Source organism: Neopelma chrysocephalum, unplaced genomic scaffold (genome assembly GCF_003984885.1).
Source record: "Neopelma chrysocephalum unplaced genomic scaffold, ASM398488v2 Primary Assembly neopelma1_63, whole genome shotgun sequence".
Taxonomy (NCBI): domain Eukaryota; kingdom Metazoa; phylum Chordata; class Aves; order Passeriformes; family Pipridae; genus Neopelma; species Neopelma chrysocephalum.
In genome coordinates, this window is record NW_020897720.1 from 13,927,372 (window position 1) to 13,947,553 (window position 20,182).

Sequence of the window (20,182 nt, forward strand, 5' to 3'; positions counted from 1 at the left end):
GTTGAAGGTGTGGCCCCACTCCCCACCTCCTTATGTACCTGTCACACACTCATTTATCACTCTGGAGTTGCTGCCTGTTTTCTCTGAATGCAGAGCACTCATTGAAACTCGAGGTGTGTTTTAGGGGTTGTTGCATAATTTAAAGCAAATTTTACCCAAGAGGAGTGGCTTTTTAGTGTTCCATGGTTTTTGGCAGCCACGTGCACGGTTTCCATGAGCTTGGAGTTTGGAGCCAAATGCAAGCAATGATTTTTGAAGCCCTGTAGAAGGCATTGGGTGCCTTCTGTGTGCTACAGCAATCTCAACACAGAGTATTGGTGCTCTGCAAGTTCAGGAGAAGGTTGGAAGCAGATAGAGAGCCAAGTAAAAGTCACACTGGGCTGTATAGAAATCTTTCAGTACCCATGAACACACCAGCGAAGCCCTGCAGAGTCAGCAGTTCATGAGTCAGCCTTCTGTGGTTTTACAAAAAGTTATTTCAGTGCTCTAATTCATTTGGCTGTGCTCCTTTTTGGATGGGAATAAAGGCAGGCTGCTCTCTTGAGCAAGGGACCAGAGTGCTTTGGCATATGGACAGGAAAAAAAGGCTGAAACAACACTTTTGGTTTGAAATTAAGCAGTGCTGCATGTTTTAGCCTTTTAAAACCTGTGCTGCAGCTTAAAAGCTTTATTCTCTAAGATGGGTTGAACTACTGATCTCTTAATTACTCTCTGGTGAACAGAACTGCTTTGGAGTGGGAATTAAACTGATTGCTGTTGGTGTATAAAACATTAGTTGGTAATAGTACCTGGGACTGGTGATGGAGCATCCTGGATGAAAACTTGCAGGAAAATGATTGTGAGGAGAAGACTTTCCTTTTTGCAGCTCCTCACATCATTGCACAAGGTTGTATAAATCGAACTAAACCTTTGCTGTCTGGTTGTCTTGACTTCTGTGTTCATCTTCCTCGTCAGATTTCCCCCAACCACATCTGGATTTTTGGAGGTTGGGTGTTTTGGGGCTTTTTTAATTATTTGTTTCATTAAATCTGTAACCTGTTTTCTGGATTATGCATTGAAAACCGAAAGCGCTGAACTGTCAAAGAGGAATGTGTGCTGTTTACATTGCTAATTGCATGATCGATTGGGCTGAAAGGCTTTAGGCTGGCTCCCAACTGCCTTTATTTTTCAGGAGTTTGAAAAAACACCCCCCCACACACCCAGCCTAACCATAAACCTTGTGGGGAAACCCTTAATCGCGGCAGTCGGTGCAGGAGTGGGCAGTGACTGCTGCTCTCTTCCTTGTTTTATAAGGAAAAAGGGGGGGCCCCGGAGAAGCCCTGTCTGGGAGGATCCTGTGGCGTTTCATTCCACGCTTGACCCACTTTACAGGCAGCTCTGCTCCTTTTCCAGCGCCGTGTTGTCCTCGGGGAAGAGGAGCACAGCCGGCTGCTGCTGGAGCAGGGACCGTGCCCGAGGGAGGGAGGGGGTGCCACAGCCTCCCCGGAGAGAGAGAGAGAGGCTGGGGATGGGTTCTCTGACTGTCTGGTCATGAGTTTATCCAGCTTTAGCTCAGCCATCTCAAAATGTTACAGGACTGCCCCTTTTTCCCTGGAATCTCTCTTAAAAATGCTTTGAATTAGCCTGTCTTCTGAAACACACTATCTTTATTCCCATGGACTTTGAAACCTCGAAGCAACTGCTCGTTATCATCCGTGGCGTCAGAACCAGCCTGGAATCTGCTTTTTGGACTTTGAACAGCTCCAGGGTTGGACACCAGTGCCAGGCAGCCCCGTAGAACCAGCACAGTTCCCTTCCCCGCCTGCTTATATCAAGGATATATCAAGGATATTCACAATTCCATGCGTTACCACTTAACGTCGTTCTTAAGGCCGCATCCAGCGAGCCTGCGCTTCTCCCGGAGTTCTTGGAATGCTCGGGAGCGCATCTCCCGGGGCTGAGCTCCCTCGGAGCGAGCCCCGGCGCCACCGCGTGGCACTGCCCGGCCTGCCCTGACCCTCTGCTTAGGCGAGGCTCTCGCACGGGCTCCTCTGGAACGGTCCAGATGATTTCAGAGGATGCCAAGGCACAGCTGGTACAAAAATCACTGTTTAAAGCGTGCGGAGGTGGAGGGAGGATGAGGTTAGGAAGTAGATGCTGCAAATAGGTTTGAGGTAGGTGTTTCTATTTTTAGTCTCCCCCCACCCCCCCTTCATCTTTAGTTTTTTAAACTATCTCGAATCCCTGCCGTTATGTAAGGGGAATGTGAGCAGAGTTAGAGGAAGAAATAGAAGCTGATAATGAAAAAAAGCCAGTTGATGTCTGCTTGGCAGAATTTGGTTGTTGGGTTTGGTCAGTCCATTGGTGTCTATTTTGCTCTCATGAGACTCCACCTGCAGTGCTGGGTCCAGCTCTGGGACCCCCAAAGGCTGGAGCCCCTCTGCTCTGGAGCCAGGCTGGGAGAGCTGGGGGTGTTCACCTGGAGAAGAGAAGGCTCCAGGGAGACCTGAGAGCCCCTTCCAGGGCCTAAAGGGGCTCCAGGAGAGCTGGAGAGGGACTGGGGACAAGGGGGAGTGACATCCCAGTGGCAGAGAGCAGGGTTAGATGGGATATTGGGGAGAAATTGTTCCCTGTGAGGGTGGGGAGGCCCTGGCACAGGTTGCCCAGGGAAGCTGCCCCATCCCTGGGAGTGTTCCAGGCCAGGCTGGACAGGGCTTGGAGCAGCCTGGGATAGTGGAAGGTGTCCCTGTCTATGGCAGGGGGTGGAACTGGATGGGCTTTAAGGTCCCTCCCAACCCAAACCTTTTTGTGACTGATTCTATGGCCTGGACTCTCACCCAAGTGCTGGGCTCTGCCACCCACCATCTCATGCTGCTGGGGTACAAAGGGAATGAAAAGTGACTCCTTCTCAAGGATGCTGCTGCAATACAAGTTTTAATGAAGTGGAAATGCAATAATTAGCTTTTCATATAATTAGCTTTTTCAGATTTGTACTGAGAACAAGAATTTTCCTCTTCTGCCACTGCATTGTTGCAAGACTGCTTTAAACAACAGTGGCACAGGCTTCTGAGCTCAGTGGTGTCTTCCTGCCATCTCTCTCACATGAATAATTCTGATGTTTTCTGGTTTTACACTGAACCAGTCACTTCAATTCTTTTCAAACTTGTTGATGTGGCTGCTTGTTTTAAAAAATATTCCTTATCTTTTGTATTCCTGGGGGAAAAAAAAAAAAGAAGAGGATTTTTGCAGCATTCTTCCCTAGATGTAGATGAGGTTCTTGTTCAGATTCCATGGTTGTACCTGGCTCAGGGAACCTCTCTCTGGTTCGGAGAATCCAGGCTGAGTTCTGTGCAGTTTCATGGAGCAAAGCTGAGCCCTTTCAAACCTGATTGTCATTAGACCTTGACAATCCCATGTCACGCTTGTGGTATTGAAAAATAATCAGTGTGTTATCTCCACAGTCTCTAAATCACCAGCAGCAGCAAAAAAAAAAAGAAAAAAGGCAGTTTCTCAGTCAAAGTGGAATGTGAGGTGTTCTGAGGGGCGGGAGGCTCCGTGATTTTTGCCTGAGAGAAGCAGCCAGGAAGGGAATCCGGGGCAGTGGAGCCGGGGCAGGGCTGCGTCCGGGAGCTGCTCCCCCTGCTCGGCGCCTTCAAACCCCTTCCCCCGCTCGGCCGGCTGAGCCCCAGCCCGGGGATGCTGCGAGTATGTAGGTCAGAGCTCTTCTGGATCTGATTAAGCGTTAAACCAAGCTCAGTTGCTCCAATCTTTTCAGGTATTTGCTTTAGTGTTAAGCTTCCCCCTCCCTCGCCTGCGTTCGCAGCGGGTTTTACCTCGGTCGCGGTGTCCCCGTGGCCGACACAGGGCGCGATTCTCTGCGCTCAGGGGGGCGATGCTCGCATTGAGGATTATTTTGCTTTACAGTCGTTACCTACGCGCGGAACAATTGAAATCGGGCCGGCCCTTTTCGGAACAATCTTGTTCTCTGCCTCGCAGCTTTAGCCAAGGACGAGGGTTTTTTTGTGCCATTAACGCTGCCTCGCAGGCAGCGCTCGGGCTATCGGCGCCGCAGCAGCTGCTCTGGCAGGGCAGATAACGGGAGGCATCTGGAGCGCCGGGGAGGTTCTTTGTACGATATGTGGGGCACAGCGGGAGGTGCCGTCCCGTCATCCGACATATCTGTGCCAGCCGGCTGCCTCTTCTTGGGCCGGTGCGGTGTTTATGCTGCTTTGACTTTCCCAGACTTCGAATTCAACAGCGAAATCCCCCGAGGATGGAATTCTCTCCTTTGGAGAGCTGTAGAGAGCTGTACCAAGTATAAAACTCATCAGGAGTATAATTTTGAATTTAATTCACCCGCAGCTATAATTAAGCAGGGAACTTCGCTCTCTGCCTGTTCGAGATTCCATGAGGTTTGTCTCGTGGTGAGAGCGAACCCCATCCCCCTTTGGCCGAGCCTGATTTGCAGTCTGAGAGCTTGTGCTCACTGGTCAAGAGCCAAATCAGAAACCTTGGGCTTTGGCAACATCGGGGAAGGGGATTGAGGATTTGCAGATATGTTCTCCACAGACCACCTTCTGTCATTCTCTGATCCTCTAAGCCGAGGCGTATAAATATAAATAAATTAAAAAACAAATGAACAAACAACAACAACAACAAAAAAAACCAGGAAAAAAGGAAAATAAAGGAATAAAATAAAAGGAAAATAAAGGAATAAAAGGAAAATAAAGGAATAAAATAAATAAAAGGAAAATAAAATAAAAGGAAAGGAAAATAAAGACAGTGTTGTTTATATGGAGTGAATGTGGTTCTCAGCACTGGAGATGGAGTGATTGAGGGGGAAAGAGGTAAATGTGATGAAGGTACAATCACAAGGTCTCAGCAGACATAGTTTGGAGGCTTCACACTCTATATATGTGATATAGGGTTGTAACTGTGTAAATATTTTCCCTACTTAAAGGCCACTTTGCCACAGAGGGCTCAGCACCAGAGTGTGGAGCAAGTGGTGTGACAGCACAACACGGTGCCCTGGACACCTCATGGAACCACAGAGTGGGTCAGGCTGGAAGCGACCAAAGAGGGCCGTCTGGTCCCATCTCCCTGCTCCAGCAGGGCCATCCCAGAGCACATGGCATTGTGTCCAGAAGGTTCTGGAATATCCCCACTGAGAAGACTCCACACCCTCTCAGGGCAGCCTGTTCAGTGCTGGGTTCACTGCACAGCAAAGAAGTTCTTCCTCGTGTCCAGGTGGAACTTCCTGGGCATCAGTTCCTGCCCGTTCCTCTTGTGCCATTGCTGGGCCCCCCACGGCGAGCAGAACCCGGTCTATCCTCTGCCCTCTCTCTGCAGACACTGACAGATGTTTCCTGCACCCTCACGACGGGGTTTCACTGCACGCGCTGCCGGAGGGGTCCCGGGACGGGCCGTGCGGGGGTCGAGGCCTGCGGGGGTCCCGTCCGGGCCCCGATCCTTCTCACGGCCCGTCCCGGGACCCCCGCGGCGGCGCCTGAGCGCTCATGGAGGCCCCCTGCCCGCCGCCCACTGCCTGACAAACTCAGCACCATCGGCTCCGCTCCTGGCCCTCCCCCCGGCCCCTCTCCCCGCTCCACACCCCGCGGGAGGCAGCGCGGGCCCGTGTTTTCACCGTTCTGCCGCACTCGGCGCCGTTCGGAGCGCCGTGGCGGGGCGTTCCGCTCAGGCGTTTGCGGCGGGCAGCCCGTCGGTTGCGAGGCGGCGGGTCCTTGCCCTTCCCCCGCCCGCTATAAAAAGCGCCGCCGCAGTCGGGCCCGAGCGCCGCCGCCACCGCCTCCTCACGGTGCGAACGGAGCTGCCGCCGCCTCCTCCTCAAGGTGAGGCCCGAGCGGGGCCCGGGGCGCACCCACGGGAGCGAGGGGGACACTGTGAGGGGGCGGTGGGAGCGGCCTGGCGCGAGCGGAGCCCGTGGGGTCGTTGCGGGGGCCGCGGCGGAGCGTTGGGCGCTCCTGGGCCCTGCGGGGCTGAGCCCCCCCGCGCTCGGAGGGGATGAAGCTCTCGGGGGTCCCGTGTTGGAGCCCCCGGGGGTCGGTGTGGGGAGCGCTGCCCGCGGGGGCGGCCGGGGGAGTCCCCGGGACCCTTCGGTGTGTCCAGGGCGGCCGCGCCTCGGGGGCGAGTTGGTCACCTGGTTACCGCGCCGGGATCCATCCGGGATGGGGCTGAGCGCGGCGTTCCAGGATTATTCGTGTGAGTGATCGCCGTGGTTCAGGTCGGGCTCTGACCGCCCCCCCAGCCTGTTCTGCTGCTGTCGAATAAAGCTTTTACGACTCTCCTGCTTAGTCACCCAGCGGTGCTGCTGCCCAGGGACCGGCACCTGCCAGAGCTCTGCTGCAGCTGCTGAAAATGATTTTTTTAAATATATATTTTCTAGGCAACTGAGCTCTGTGGTGTAAAATAACGAAATGTGGGTGAAACCCCGATTTGTTATCAGTGATAAGGCAGTAGATTAACTTCATTCTCACTGTTTCAGACCCTCAGCAATAGCTGAAGGGCTCGTTTAGAAGCGGGTTTGGGTGACACGAGGGTCTCGCTGGAAATCCCCGGGCAGCATCCCCCCCTGGCCGGCTCTGCTGAGCAGGATTATGTAAGCCGGGCTCAGGAGGCTGGGTTTGTTCTGGAGAGCTCCCAGGCAGCCACTGCAAGAACAGATGCATCAAATTTGAAATGTGTGCCTACAGCATTTTTTCCCAGAGCATCGCTCAGACTGCTAACCCAAGATTTTATTTTATTTATAATCCAGGTTTTATTTCTGTGCACACGTGTGTGTATTTATATATTCGTACCTTTGGAACAATCATGACTGTGCCCCTCCAGAACACCCATCTTAATTAGAAGTAGCACTGTCATATAGGGTTTCATTGCTGTGTAAACATTAACTGGCTGCTCGCTGCCAAATGGAAATTAAAGCAATGAGGGCTCCAGGCTGGTGTGAGCTGCTTAATAACGTGTGTTGGCCGAGCCTCCCTTGGCCTGGCTTTGCAGCAGCTCTGTCAGGCTGAGCCACACTGATGAGCTTTCAAAAAGGGGTAATGCAAGTTTGCTGCAAGTGGCCCAGCTAATTCACTGTTGGTAGCTCAAGTACTGCTGCCAGGAACTGGTGTGCAAGGCTCCTGAGTTTGGTGGGGGAAGGACGTTGGAAAATTGAGATTGATTTGAAATTCTTTGTTCCTAGAGCTGTTGAGTGCCTTGCAGGCTGTACAAACACATGCTTCAGTGATCTTGAAGCAGGTAACTCCAGGGAAAAAGTGAAGCTGTTGCAATAGTTTGCTGCTAACAAAGGAGCTTACGACACATCCTACTAGCTGGTTGAGACTCAGTTTATGAAATTTATATGGGCAGACAGCCGTGTTTATCGTGTCCTTCAGTTGGTTCCAGTGCAGTGATACCCCCACACTCTGCATGTGCAGTGTCCTGGCTGCTGTGTCATGTGCTTTACTTCTGGGTTTGAGTTGTTAAACATCCAGAAAGGTGTTTTCTTGTAAAACTTGTGTTTCTGCTGATGACATCTTTGAAGCCTGCTGCTTTTTATTGTAGCTATGATCACAGTTTGTTTGAGAAACTTTGTTAAAGTGCATGGTCATGTCAGGTACTAACAAAGTGCTGATCTAACTTCCTGCTTTGCAAGAGCAGCAGTGAGTGCTGAAACCTTCCTCCTAGGGGTGTATTGCTTTTTAATCTCTTGAGAAAACCAAACACTGTTCTGAAGGAAAAGCCTTTGATCCTGAGTAACCTGGTTTGTTTAACTCTGTTTGGAGCAGGGGAGGCTGGACTAGGTTGTCTAGAGTAATTCCTTCCAACCTCAATGTTGTCATTCTGTTCCAGAGGCTATCATTTGAAACTGCTTTTGAGATCTGACATCATTTGAGCAAAGTGAGTAGCAGTTGTTTGGATTTGGAGATAAGTAGTGTTTGGGAAGTGTTGAAAATTAATTCAAGAGAAAATAGCTCCAGTGTTGCACTGTAAAAAAAAATAAAAATACAAGCACTATTGACTGATGAATTCTGTGTATTTTATGCTTTCACATTAAGAAAAAAGCTCTTAAACTAGTGTTAGGCTTTGATCAATCTGTGTTTCTTAATCATGAGGATTAATGAGTTTAGGGCTGTTGATTCAAGCAGTGAATAATCCGAGTGTGCTCTAAGTGGCACCAGGCTCTGCTGTTGAGAAGGAGCAGTATAACCAGTAAAGGTGACGTACATCTTTGGGCCAGCTAAACTTGTAACATCAGCTGAATAGTGGGTGGAAATAACTGTCAAATTCTCTTGTAGATGCCTTCAATTAAACTGCAGAGTTCAGATGGAGAGATCTTCGAAGTTGATGTTGAGATTGCAAAACAGTCTGTGACCATAAAGACTATGCTGGAAGGTAAGTGTGAGACCCTGGGGGTCACAGTGTGTTCAAGGAGGCCTCTTGAGCAGGAATTGTGACCAGAGGAGACAAACTGGCACTGTGCTGGAAAAGGATTTCCCAGCCCTCTGGAGCAGCTTGGTGTGTCCTGCCAGAACAGCTGGAACAGTTGCTGCTGTAGCTGAAGCTGTTCTGGGTGGATGTGCTCTTGCAAAAAGCTCTTGTTAAGAGTACTTACAGGGATGCCAGTAAAATATAAGCACCCCACTGCCCTGCCTACGGTTTTGTGAAAGCTAAGCAAACAGAACATTAGTAATATTAACAACTTCGGTTTATTTAATCACCCAAACCAATCTTAGAATGTAAATATCACTTACAGGGAGTGGGAGGTCATAAATAATGCAATAAAGAGCTGAAGTGAAACCTATATTGTGAGCTGGTGGATGCAGTTAAATTATTTGGGATAAATACTTAGTTCTGATCTCCTGCTGACATAAATTTGAAACAAAAGAACTCGTGGCGGGGGAGGGGAAATGTGCCAGATGGCTGAGATACAGAGCAAACTGTGTCTAATCCCTCCAGTGCAAATCCTCATTGTTTACTGGGTTTTTTTTTCAAGTTTTTTGATGTATTTTTGAGTTAACTTAGGAAAAAAATATTTCTGTAGAAGTAGTTAAAATGATGCTCTTGGGTATAAATCTTTGGTTGTGCCACCTTATAAGAACAGTAAAAATAGGGTTGAGATACATCAGGCATTGAAGTCTTTTTCTGTTAATAAGATGCTGTGGAACATGACTGGCAGCAGGAGCAGGAAATGGAATGAATTAGGGAGCACAATTCCTCTCAGTTTTCTCCTGCAGGAGCTGTGTCACTGCTGGTGTCCAGTGACACTCAGGTGGGGATGGAGGGGAAGATAAACATGGGGAGTGTGTCAGCTGGGCACCATAAACTTGCCTCTGCTAAACTGGGGGAGAACCAGTCTCCTAGTACAGGTGAAATACATTTTCAGTACAGGTGAAATGCATTTTCAGGTGATGTTTTGGGTGCTGCAGCTGAGAGGGGAAGAGTTAAAAGGTTGGGTTGTCTTGGGTATCAGGGGACCACCAATAAAGTACCAATTTTCTGATAATGGCTGACATTGCTGGTTTGGAGGTGATGGTGACAAGTCGAGCAGAGTTGACTGAACTTGAGATATTGCTTGAATTATTTCCATGTACCAACAATTTTTGGACTGGTCACTTCTTACACTGGATCTGCCACCATGCTCAAAGTCTGCTTTTGAAGCCTCCATGAGCTGGGGACACGAGCAGTACCTTTTAGTGGCAGGGGTTTAGTTCTGAATTGAGGAAGCTGATTATTTCAAACAAAAAGTAGTGTTAATGTCCCACTGGTAACAACAACTGACTTGTCTAAATACAGAAAAAAGACATGGTTTTTTTTTTTTGTAATGTTCAAATTTGATCAGTGACAATGGTCATATGGTCTTAAAAATGAAGTTCCTTGGTGATGTAGAATTGGCTCATCTGGGCATGTAATGAGTGAAGGTCTGTACAGTTCATTACATAACTAATTACAAGATGTCTTTGACAGCCAGGGTGTCATTCAGCTGTTGGCATTTGTATAATAAAAAAGCATCTTCTCTAACCAAAGATGGATAATGTGCTATTTGTTCTGTGTATCACATCCAAACTTTAATTATGTTTTTCTCTCAATTTTTACTTTGATTCTTTAATTGTGTCAAGAGGGTAGAGTGACAAACTTTATCCAAAACTGCCTGGACCATGCTGACAAGCTTTTAAAACAAGGAGTATCAGAAGTGTGCTGTATAAATGCTTTTTTGATGAAAGGGTTTGTGCTGCTGTGTTATCATGTGAACTTTTTCAGCTGGGAAGGATCAGTGCAAGGCTTCAGAGCCAGAGAATGGCATCTCTGTGGCTCCAGTATTTACTGCTCATACAGAGCACAGGGCACTGTCTCTACTTACCACAGTAGATCTGAATTTTTATTTAACAGTCACTGGAATGGGAGCTCTCAGTTGGAACTTGTGGATTGACTTGTGTAAGTGGTAAAAATATGTAAATATTTGTCAGATTGTTGAATGTTCCCTATTCCCAGAATACTGAACTAGCAAGTTCTGCTCTAACAAGTCCCTGACTGCTTATAGCTGATGGTTTATTCATGAGGCAGCTTTATTAGCCACTTGGCCTAATCTTGGTATAACCTGGGATATATAATGCAACCATAGCTCCACAAAGCTTTCTACAAGCTTCTGACTTCACCATTTGGAGATCCTTTGCTACCAATCATTCAGCCTCAGTGTTGTTAAAACAGTGGATAACTGGTGAAGCATCCCAGTTCAGTAAATGGTCTTGTCTGCCAATTGCTTAGTCATCTTTCCATTTTTAGATTTGGGAATGGATGATGAAGGTGATGATGACCCAGTCCCTCTTCCAAATGTTAATGCAGCTATCTTAAAAAAGGTAAGATGCTGGAAGTGGTTGTGCTGTATGGCAGTAATGAAATGTGAACTTCATCCTGGGAGTTGGGCATTGTGAACTATTGGATAAAAAATGCTCTTCATGTGCTGGCTACAAGCTTAACCAGATCCAGGTGCATGAACATGGGATCTGGGTTATCTGGGAAGTGGGGTGAGGCTGGCAGGAGCTAATGGCAGAGGACACACAGGGGTGACCTGGAACAGCAGCTGGAGGCCAGACAGGCTTCCTGAAGTGCTGGGGTGGTGCTGGATATGTGTGCACACAGGCATTTCATTAAATCACTGATTTTAACTGGATTCCGTGCACTGAGGTGGCTGTTCATGAGGTACAAGTGTTCAGAGAGAGGATTCAGGACAGGCAGTGGCAGTAGCTGTGCCTGGGTGGCAGTGACAGCACTCAAGGGACACTGTGTGCACTTGGTGGCATTAAATTCACTGCCAGGCCATGGTAACTGAGTCACGTGAGAAAAGTGTGGCACTGTGTGTTTGTCTGAGATGCTTTTTGCTTTGAAATAGGAAGTGCAGTGCCAAAATAAGCCCTGCACTGTTGTGCCTGTTTTGGGGTAAATACAGGGTTGGGAATTCTTTCCTAGCAAACAGACACAAATAACTTCACACTCGTGGAGTCTCTTGGATTGGTGAAATGGAGCAGGATTTTGCTTGCTGTAGGTCCCTGCACCTTTTAATTGTCTGGTGATGAGATTGCATGTTCCCGAGCTTGTGTTGTTTGGTTGTTTTCTAAAGGCAAACTTGCCAGGTGAACTTTGTTCTGGGGTGAGCGTGACCTGCTGGTAGCTGTTACCACTGTGCACTTCTCCCCTGTGGAGGATCCTGCTTAATAAAAATTAGGTTTCTGCAAACAGATTGAACACTGCAAAATGAGGTTTAGTTTTCTTGGTACGGTCCTGTGTGTGTTATAACAGGGTGTAATAACTTTACAGCACCAGCAGCTGGCTTTTAAGATTAAGTAATTAATGTGCTACTGACTCATTGAGATTCCTGTTGTACTCTGGGATTGGGATCAGTTCTTCTAAAATTAAAATACTGTTGATTTGAGCATGTTCATGCAGGATTCTAAGATTAATCTAGAAAAAAATGTCCATTTCTTCCTAAATGAAGTTTTATAGTTGGGGCCTAATGGGAGAATCACTTGGATAAAACTCTAATATCAAAACTCTAATATCAAAAATTAGGTGATTCAGTGGTGCACCCATCACAAGGATGATCCACCTCCTCCTGAGGATGATGAGAACAAAGAAAAAAGAACAGATGACATCCCTGTGTGGGATCAAGAGTTTCTGAAAGTAGACCAAGGAACCCTCTTTGAACTTATCCTGGTGAGTATGTTCAGAAAGTGCAAAGGCTGTGCCTGTGAAGTGATCTCTGTTAGTGCACTTGAGAAACAGCCTTTGTGCTTCTTGAGTAACTTCTTCATTGGGAGGGGGATGTGGGGAGGGCAAGTGGTTCTTGTAACTACTGGCTGGAATTGCTGAGGATGCTGGAATGCTTGTCAGTGTAATGCTGGCATTAATTATACTAATTTATCAGTCAATTTTCTGAATGTTGCTGTCTTTTATTCTTGTGGCTCTTGAGTCTGAGCTGAGGGTTTATTTCTAGTAATGGAGTTCTGGAGATCTGCACACAAATTAAAATACAGCTTTGACTTAAAATTTGTACCTTATATGGTCCTGTGAGCCCACATTACCTGCCTTGGGTAGTTAACAGGACTGCAGCACTGAAGATCTTGGATGTTTGCAGACTCCTGAAAGCCCTTTGCAAAAGGAGCAGCAGGAGTGTGTACTTTTCATAGTACAAATGACTTTCCCTTTTGTTTGGCAAACAAGTTGTAGGTAGTGTCACTTGAAGGTTGTAGCTAGAAGCTTCTCAAAGTGGAGATGATCTGTTTGCAGTTACAGTGTGCTACAATTGCAGTGTAAGCATGACTTTGGTAGTACATCTGCAGAGGCAGAATATTGATATGGAGGCTTTACATTTGGCAACTCTTCTACAGGCTGCAAATTACCTGGACATCAAAGGTTTGCTTGATGTCACATGCAAGACAGTTGCAAACATGATCAAGGGGAAAACTCCAGAAGAAATTCGCAAGACATTCAATATTAAGAATGACTTCACTGAAGAGGAAGAAGCACAGGTACTCAATCTGGGTTTAATTATAATTGAGCTGGCTTTTTGTGCTGGATTAGTGTGTGGTGCTTCAGAATTTAATGTCATGCAATTGACTTGTTAATAAATGTAAACTAATGCATAAAATCCTCATAACTGGGTTGCTAGTGGTAGAAAACTTTTTGGTGTCTACTGCACTTGCAGCCCATTGCCTGAAAAGGTCAAAACAGAGCATGTTGATTTTTTTAGCTCCAACATGTACCTGGTAAGAAAGTGTGTGGGATTGTTTGTGGCAGCCCTAGTTGGCTGTTTGGGAGCTGTGGTGGGAGTGCTGAAGATGCACTGCTCTGTGTGGCTGGAAAGGTAAGATGTTTGGGTTCTCATCTTTAATGAACTCATTGATCTTAAAACTTGAACAGCAAACCAACTGCAAAATGGCAGAGCTGGGAAAGAGCAGAACAAGATGCCTTGGTTAAATACACAGGCAGTGACTGGACACTTGGGTTTGTCTTCAGTGCTATGTCATGAAATGAGCAATTTAGAGTTAAACTAATCCACTTGCTTTACTTGGTGAAAAATTTCCCAGTTTTGCTCAAATCTAGGCATGAGAAATAAGTTTCTTGGCTTACCTTGATAAAAAGGTCAGTTTGGAAGACTGACTTTCTAATTGCAAATCCTGCATGAAGAGTTAAAGCTGCTCCAAGTTGATGCCTCCCTGCAGGAAATAATCCTGAATGTTTATGGGGATTGACAGCCAACTCTTAGGAGTTCACTGCAGTGTTATTAACAGTTAAACTGTTCTTTCAGGTACGTAAAGAGAACCAGTGGTGTGAAGAGAAGTGAAGTATTTGTGCCTGATACTCGAACACTGTAAGGATTGTTCCAAATACTAGTTGCACTGCCCTGTTCATAATTGTTAATATTAGACAAATGCAGCAGCAAATGAAGTTGTGTTAGCAGGATATTGTTCCCTTTGCATGTGTAGTGGTTTTTTGAGTACAAATCTAAATCTTCTGAGTTTTTACTTGCGTAATTGGATGTCTTTTTACTTTGCAAAGAATAAAATTGAATTAAGTGTGGATTCTGTATGGGAAGTAGCACTTAAGGTTATCATTTTCATTACACTTATAAACTATTCAAGTCCAGTTACAGTGCTGAGGATTGACTCTGTTGTAAATAAAAACATCTATGACTTCTTCCTCAAGAAGAGCAAAACACTTGTATTTACAGGGTATTGATAGTTTCAGAAAGAAAAACAAACTAGAGTGTGTCTTGGGGAACTAGGTAATGTAAAAAAAAAAGTTACTGGATTTCTTCCAAAAACATGGTGGAAAAAATTAGTGTTACTTAAAGCTATATAATTTTCAAGATGGTTCTTGTCCTGCATTAAAAAAAAAATTAAATATTTGACCACTTGCTTGTCCTGTTAGTCTTGCCTTATAGACTAGTGAAAATGTGATCTAGAACTAAGCAAGCTCCTGACAGCTAAATTTGAATACTTCAGCCATGTCTTGAAGACCTGCCTCTAGCTGGTAGCAAATAAAGTGTGTTGCTTTCTGCACAGGATGGGTGTGTTTTTATACATGTTACTGTTAAAAGTGGAACCCAGATTTGACCAAAAATGACTGACATTACCAAAGTTAATATTATTGACCTGTGCATGCCATTAGTGGCTGGTTTTTAGGCAGTTTTAAAGAACCCTTGTGATGTAGCTCTTGAAAACATGGTTTCATGTGTCCACAGGAAATCTTATGCCTCTGTATGTGATACTTCAGCTTGTAGAGACTTAATTATTGCATACAAAGCTAATGCAATATCAAGCTTAACTTCTTTGGACAAAGCCACTTGCAACTAGTTAAACAGTAACTGGTTTTCTGATTTTTATTTTATTTTTTTTTTTTACAGTTCCCTTATAGGGAGTGGGGGATGGTTGTGTGGTAGATCTTTGAGGTGTGCTCTTAGCTTGTATTGCATTCCATTCTCTGTATAAACCTTAGAGTAGAATGAACCTTAATAAACATACTTATCTCACTTTAAATATCGGTGTTTCACTTCTGAATTAATAAAGGGCTTTTAAACTTTCGTTTGCAAACGGTTCTAGTTATTTGGAACTAGGCAATCTTGCTGTCACTTCTTTCTGAGTGCACAAATAACAGCACTGAGGCAGTGGGTGATTGGAATAAAGCAGATGTAAAGATTCTGTTAAATGACTAATGCAGGACAGCAGGCAACTTTCAGATGAATTTGGGTGATGGTTAAATATCCAGGTGGATATGTTTTTGGATGCTTACTAACTTTTAGGTAGTCCTTGATGTAACCATTCTGAAAGCATTAATAACTTTCTCTAAAGCAGCATTCAAACCCAAGCTTTGGATGCAGCTGCTGCTCACATCTGCTCACTCCTGAGGTGCTGGGCCTGCCTTTGTGCTGCTGTGTATTGTGTGGGTGTCTTAGATATTGTCAGTGGGCAGAAAATACTCCCCTGCTGCTCCTGGACATGCTGAAGCCTTTCCAGCAGCAGGTATTGCAAACAATACACCTCAGTTTAAAAGTGCTCCCAGAGAAAAACCTTCGCGTGACGTTTCTGTGGCTGCAGTTGAATATATTCAGTTTATCCTGGATTCTTACAAGACATAAATCCGTGTGTGTACTGCTCCACATTATTCCAGTTCACCCTCAGAGTGCTGTGTGGCTCATGCAGAAGCCTGTGCTGTAATTGTGTTTGGTAGGAACCTGTGTGAATTCTTCAGGTGCTTGTCATGAGACAGTGTCCGTGTGTGTCAGCAGGCACCGCCTTGCACGAGGCCTCAGGGTGCTGTAGGGTAAGGAAGAGACAGTTTTCTTCCTCATTGCATTGCTTGTGCTTTGTTTGCCATGCCATGACCACACCTGGATAAAAGCTGGCAGTTCTTAGAGCAGCTGGGCTGAAGCCCAAGCTGTGGTGGTCAAACGCTGCAGCCCAGGAGCCTCTGCTGAAGCTCCAGGCTGTGACATGGGGCTGTTGACCCTGAGGCAGCTGTGGAGGTGCAGGGTAGGGCTGCTCTGTGCTCAAGGCACTCTGCAGCTTTGACAGATTTTTAATACTCTTTAGTAGGTAGTTAGGATTCCATCCTGGTTATTTTCTCTAATTGAAATTCCCCTGTAGTAGTGACTCAGGCTTCAGCCAGACTCACATTCTGTAGCTGCCTGGCTGGGATGGCAGCAGGAGAACTTTGGGTTTTTTTAAATCTCTCAGTTGTCTCACCCACTCTGGTGACATTATGCTGTGCTGGAGAGAAGGACACTGAGGAGGTGCTGAGACAGCTTGGGCTGCCTTGTGTTTCCTGCTTCAGCTGAGCCTGTTCCCTGCCTGCTGCTCCAACAGACACTGGCTGGGAACTCTGACATTCCAGAGAGGGGAAGACACTGATTTCCCACTGTTAAACTTTCTGTTGCTGTTTAACTTGCATGGTGCTTCCTTTTATTTTTTTTTTTAAAGTCATGGCATGATCAGGGATCAGGCTCCTCTTGGCTAAAGGGATTAAGTGTGGGGGAAGGCTGGGTGTTGATAGGGATTGTGGAAGGTGGTGTATTTCTTTTTACTCTTGCTTTACTATTGCAGTCTTACCCATTGAAGACTACTGGCAGTTACTCTAAAAACTATTCATACATGCAAATGCTGAAGGAAAAAAAAAAAGGCAAGCAGGAATCCTCTTGAATGCTAAGAAATAGTTATTTGAGAGTTTGAGAGGATTATAATTTCCAGTGGCCTCTTTTGAACAGCCAGTCTGGCAATTACTTTATTTATAAAGCTATAAACATATTTTGAACATAAAAGCCAAAAAATACAAACTCAGTGAAGTAAAAAAATTACAACAAATGATGGATAGTCATTGGACAAATGAAAGTACAGCTGCAAAACATTTATCCATCCCTGCTACATACATACAGTGGTTTTACTTGGTTTAATGAAGTGGTACTTCCATGACTTCTACATTCAAACTGATTTCAGGAATTCAAATGCGTATTTCAGGAAGATTTAAAATTGCTGTAAAATAACTAAAAAATTCTTGTTGAGATAAAAATGTAAGGGCAAAGTTTTCCTTCTGTTAAAAAAGAATATTAACACAAAATAGCAACACTTCATATAGCAGTTCTAAAGACACTTTTTTTGGTATTAATAAGAGTAACTTTGTTTTGGCATCAGTTATCAGCTGTGGGGCATGGAACAGAAGTCAGTTGTGCTGTTTTGTCTGGGAAGGGGGCAGCTTAAAAGATATCTCTTCTGTGTTTTGGGATAAAAATAAGTCAATTTTCTGTTACCCCAGTATGAACTGATTACAGCCTATCACAAGGGGGTGTTGTGAGTTCATCCTGTGGGTCAGTCTGGCTATAACCTGTATGTACAGAGCAGAGCACGGGCAGGACGAGGCCGTGGCTGAGATGGGTGTAAGTGCTCCGGCTCTGGAAATGCTTCTGTGCCACGAGGGCACGAGGAGGGGCTCCTGCAGAGGGGAGTGGTACTTCCACTGAGGAGATGTTGCAGCAGTGGGGTGGAGTAACCATGAGAGGAGGCTGTAATGCAGACGGGCCTCTTGCTGGTCGGGGCAGGGACCACAACACCGAGGAGGGGCCAGAGGAGCCTTGAAATAATGGGAGAAAGTCCCAGAGTGTGAAATGAGTGAGGGCTGCTCTGGGTGCTCGCGCTGCCTCCTCCTGGGCCAGGTTAATACTGATCAGGGCCTTCCCCTCAGCTCCCTCTGCTCTTCCTCACACCCATCTCCTTTTTCCTTTACACCTGCCTTTCTTTGCTTTGCTGCTAAGTTCCATCTTCCATCCCACCACCAGGTACCAGTGGGGTGTTGAGTTACACCAGCTTTACACCCGGTGTGGGGGTACACCAGGCCACGCTGGCTGGTCTGTCTGTGGTGTTCCCTTGTACAGCACCTTACAGCAGAGGGGCTCACAGCAGCAGATGCTGAGCTGAGACATGGCCATTTTAAAAAAAAACAAACATTTTCTTTGTCTTGTTTCTCTTTTAAATCAACTTATTGGAGAGACCACGTCAGATCTGGCAAAAGTCTGCTGAGTTCCTCTGGTCAGCACTGGAACATGCTGTTGGCTAAGCTTGCTAAAATAATTTAAAATGAGCAGATTGCATATTTGATCTAGTGCTATGTAATTAACCCTGTGAGTGCAGTCAGTACAGGTGGCATTGGGTCAGGTAATGCTACTTCTCCGAGGGTTAAAATGGTTCAAACTTTAAAAGGACTCTTTGCAAACTCGTCAGGTTTGTGCACGTAGCTTTCAGTCAGTGCTTCTGAAGTTACATTTACACAGGAGAGGAATAAAGCAATAGGTTTAGATCTTCTAAACTAAAACCAGAAAAAAAAATTCTACACTGCTGTAAGCAAAACTACCTAAATAAAGGGAATAAACCCAAAGCTGCTCTACAGACTAATCAGGTTTGGCTTTTTTTTTTTTTTTTTAAATTTTAAATCTTTGAGGCGTAAACTTGTTTAAAAAGTTATGTTTAGTCCAATGTAAAAAATTAGGGTTTGTGTTTTTGCGTTAAGAAAAAAAATATAAAAATATTTTGTACATTATAAAGGTCATCTTAAATTTCTCGCAGTTCTACAATAATATTACTACATAATTTGTATTCAGTACTCCAGAACCTATCTATCAAATAGGAAAAAAATAGACCCCCTCTTCCTTTGTGTGGTGTCATTTTTCTCTTCAGCAGTCTGGAATATATTTCTTTCAAGCAGGAAAAAAAATTGCACTGGACTAGATTGTGATCTCTGTGAGAAGCCTGTAAACCTGAAGTAAATCCAGAACTTGGAATTATTTGGGATTTACACCAGTTCGGGGAGATCATAATCCGTCCACAGTGGTTTTTGTTTATCAAACTCAAAATATAAATACAACACCAGGACCCGCAAACGTTTTCAAGCTGGAGAGAACACATCAACATTTGGCGTCGTCATGGGGGTGGAGGGAGAATCTTTCAGAAAAAGCTAGAATAAGGTTTTTTAAAAAGTTACACACTGAATCATGAAAAACAGGGTTCTGATCTCACCGAGGGGACGGACAGACGGACGGACGCCTGCAGCCAAGAGCAGGGCAGGGCTGCTCTCCCGGGGCTGGCAGAGCTGTGCTGGGGCAGAGCTCACCCCTCTCCCCAGCTTGGGCCAGTGGGATCCTCAGGGCCTTGCCCACAGCCCACCCTGCCAGGGCCACCCCCATGGAGGAGCACAGTCAGTCAGGGCCTACAGAACCAACACAGGGATTTCTGAGGCTTCGCCCAGCCTGTCTGGTGGGATTTCTGACCGTCCTCATCTGCAGAGGACAATCTCTGACAGCCAGGGAGACCCTGGCCCTGACAGGTGCCCCCAGTGACCATCAGCCCTTCCCGGGGTCAGTCCATGCTCCTTCACCTGGCTGGTGCTGCACGGCCGTGGAATGGGACACGTCTGTGTTGCCTGTAAACAATATCTCCCTGTTCTCAAACAAGAAGTGTAAAAAATTCCCCTGGCTGGTTGAAGTATTTCATTTCTCTATGAACCCGGTCAGATCAGAGCGCTGGCACCGCTACGGTTACTTCTCAGACACAAGGGCTTTTAAAAAACGCTCCTATTCCAGCTTTTCCAGCTCCGTGGTGGAATGGCTGGGAGAGATCCGTGAGTGACTACACTTTCAAGCAGCTCAGAGGGCAGGGGGTGGAAGCCAGGGTTAGATGGACAGCACCTACCACCTACAGCAGCAAGCTGGGGACTGGGCTCTGCTCTCCCGCCACGCTGCGAGATAATGCAGTAAAAAAAAAACCAAAACAAAACCCCAAACAAAACAAAACAAAAAAAGCAGCACAGTGCAGGGACAAAAGGCTTGTTTACTCATCAGCACTTTAAATTTTGGCAAGTACTTATTTTTGAATTTTTTTTTTTTTTTGAAATCGCTTTTCTACCTTTATCACCCGTCCCCTCCAAAAAAAACAACCAACCCCAACCGGAGGGAGTTTTTTTTCCATCATCCTCGGGGTCATCCCGTTGCGTGTTTCACGGTGAGCTTGGGGGGGTGTTCGGCCGGGCCCCTGGTCCTTGTCCGGCGGGGCCGGGCGGGCACTATGTGCCCGCGGGGTTGCGGCTGTGCGCGGGGGACGCGGCCGCGGAGCGCCGGGAGCCGGGTCTGGAGGGGCCGGAGGCGGGCGGGAGCTGCGCGGGC

At 46.2% G+C, this 20,182-nt stretch overlaps 1 protein-coding gene across 2 annotated transcripts; it reads left to right on the top strand.

Annotated features, from left to right (window-relative positions):
- Window positions 1–5,697: 5,697 nt before the first annotated feature.
- On the top strand, window positions 5,698–15,062 carry SKP1 (S-phase kinase associated protein 1). 2 transcript variants are annotated; one of them, XM_027682788.1, is made up of 7 exons: window positions 5,748–5,828; window positions 7,834–7,881; window positions 8,280–8,376; window positions 10,765–10,838; window positions 12,049–12,192; window positions 12,867–13,007; window positions 13,787–15,062. In XM_027682788.1, the coding sequence occupies exons 3-7, from the start codon at window positions 8,280–8,282 to the stop codon at window positions 13,820–13,822; spliced, it is 492 nt and encodes a 163-aa protein (XP_027538589.1). In that variant the 5' UTR covers window positions 5,748–5,828; window positions 7,834–7,881; the 3' UTR covers window positions 13,823–15,062. The 2 variants fall into 2 exon arrangements, with proteins under 2 accessions (XP_027538588.1, XP_027538589.1); XM_027682787.1 differs by lacking the exon at window positions 7,834–7,881 and having other exon boundaries at window positions 5,698–5,828.
- The last annotated feature ends 5,120 nt before the right edge of the window (window positions 15,063–20,182 follow it).

Excerpts from the sequence above, each read along its gene's own strand:
- SKP1 (XM_027682787.1), top strand. The coding sequence starts at position 8,280 with ATGCCTTCAATTAAACTGCAGAGTTCAGATGGAGAGATCTTCGAAGTT. Across the intron at positions 10,839-12,048 it reads ATGCAGCTATCTTAAAAAAG|GTGATTCAGTGGTGCACCCA; the intron begins GTAAGATGCTGG and ends ATCAAAAATTAG. Across the intron at positions 12,193-12,866 it reads CCCTCTTTGAACTTATCCTG|GCTGCAAATTACCTGGACAT; the intron begins GTGAGTATGTTC and ends ACTCTTCTACAG.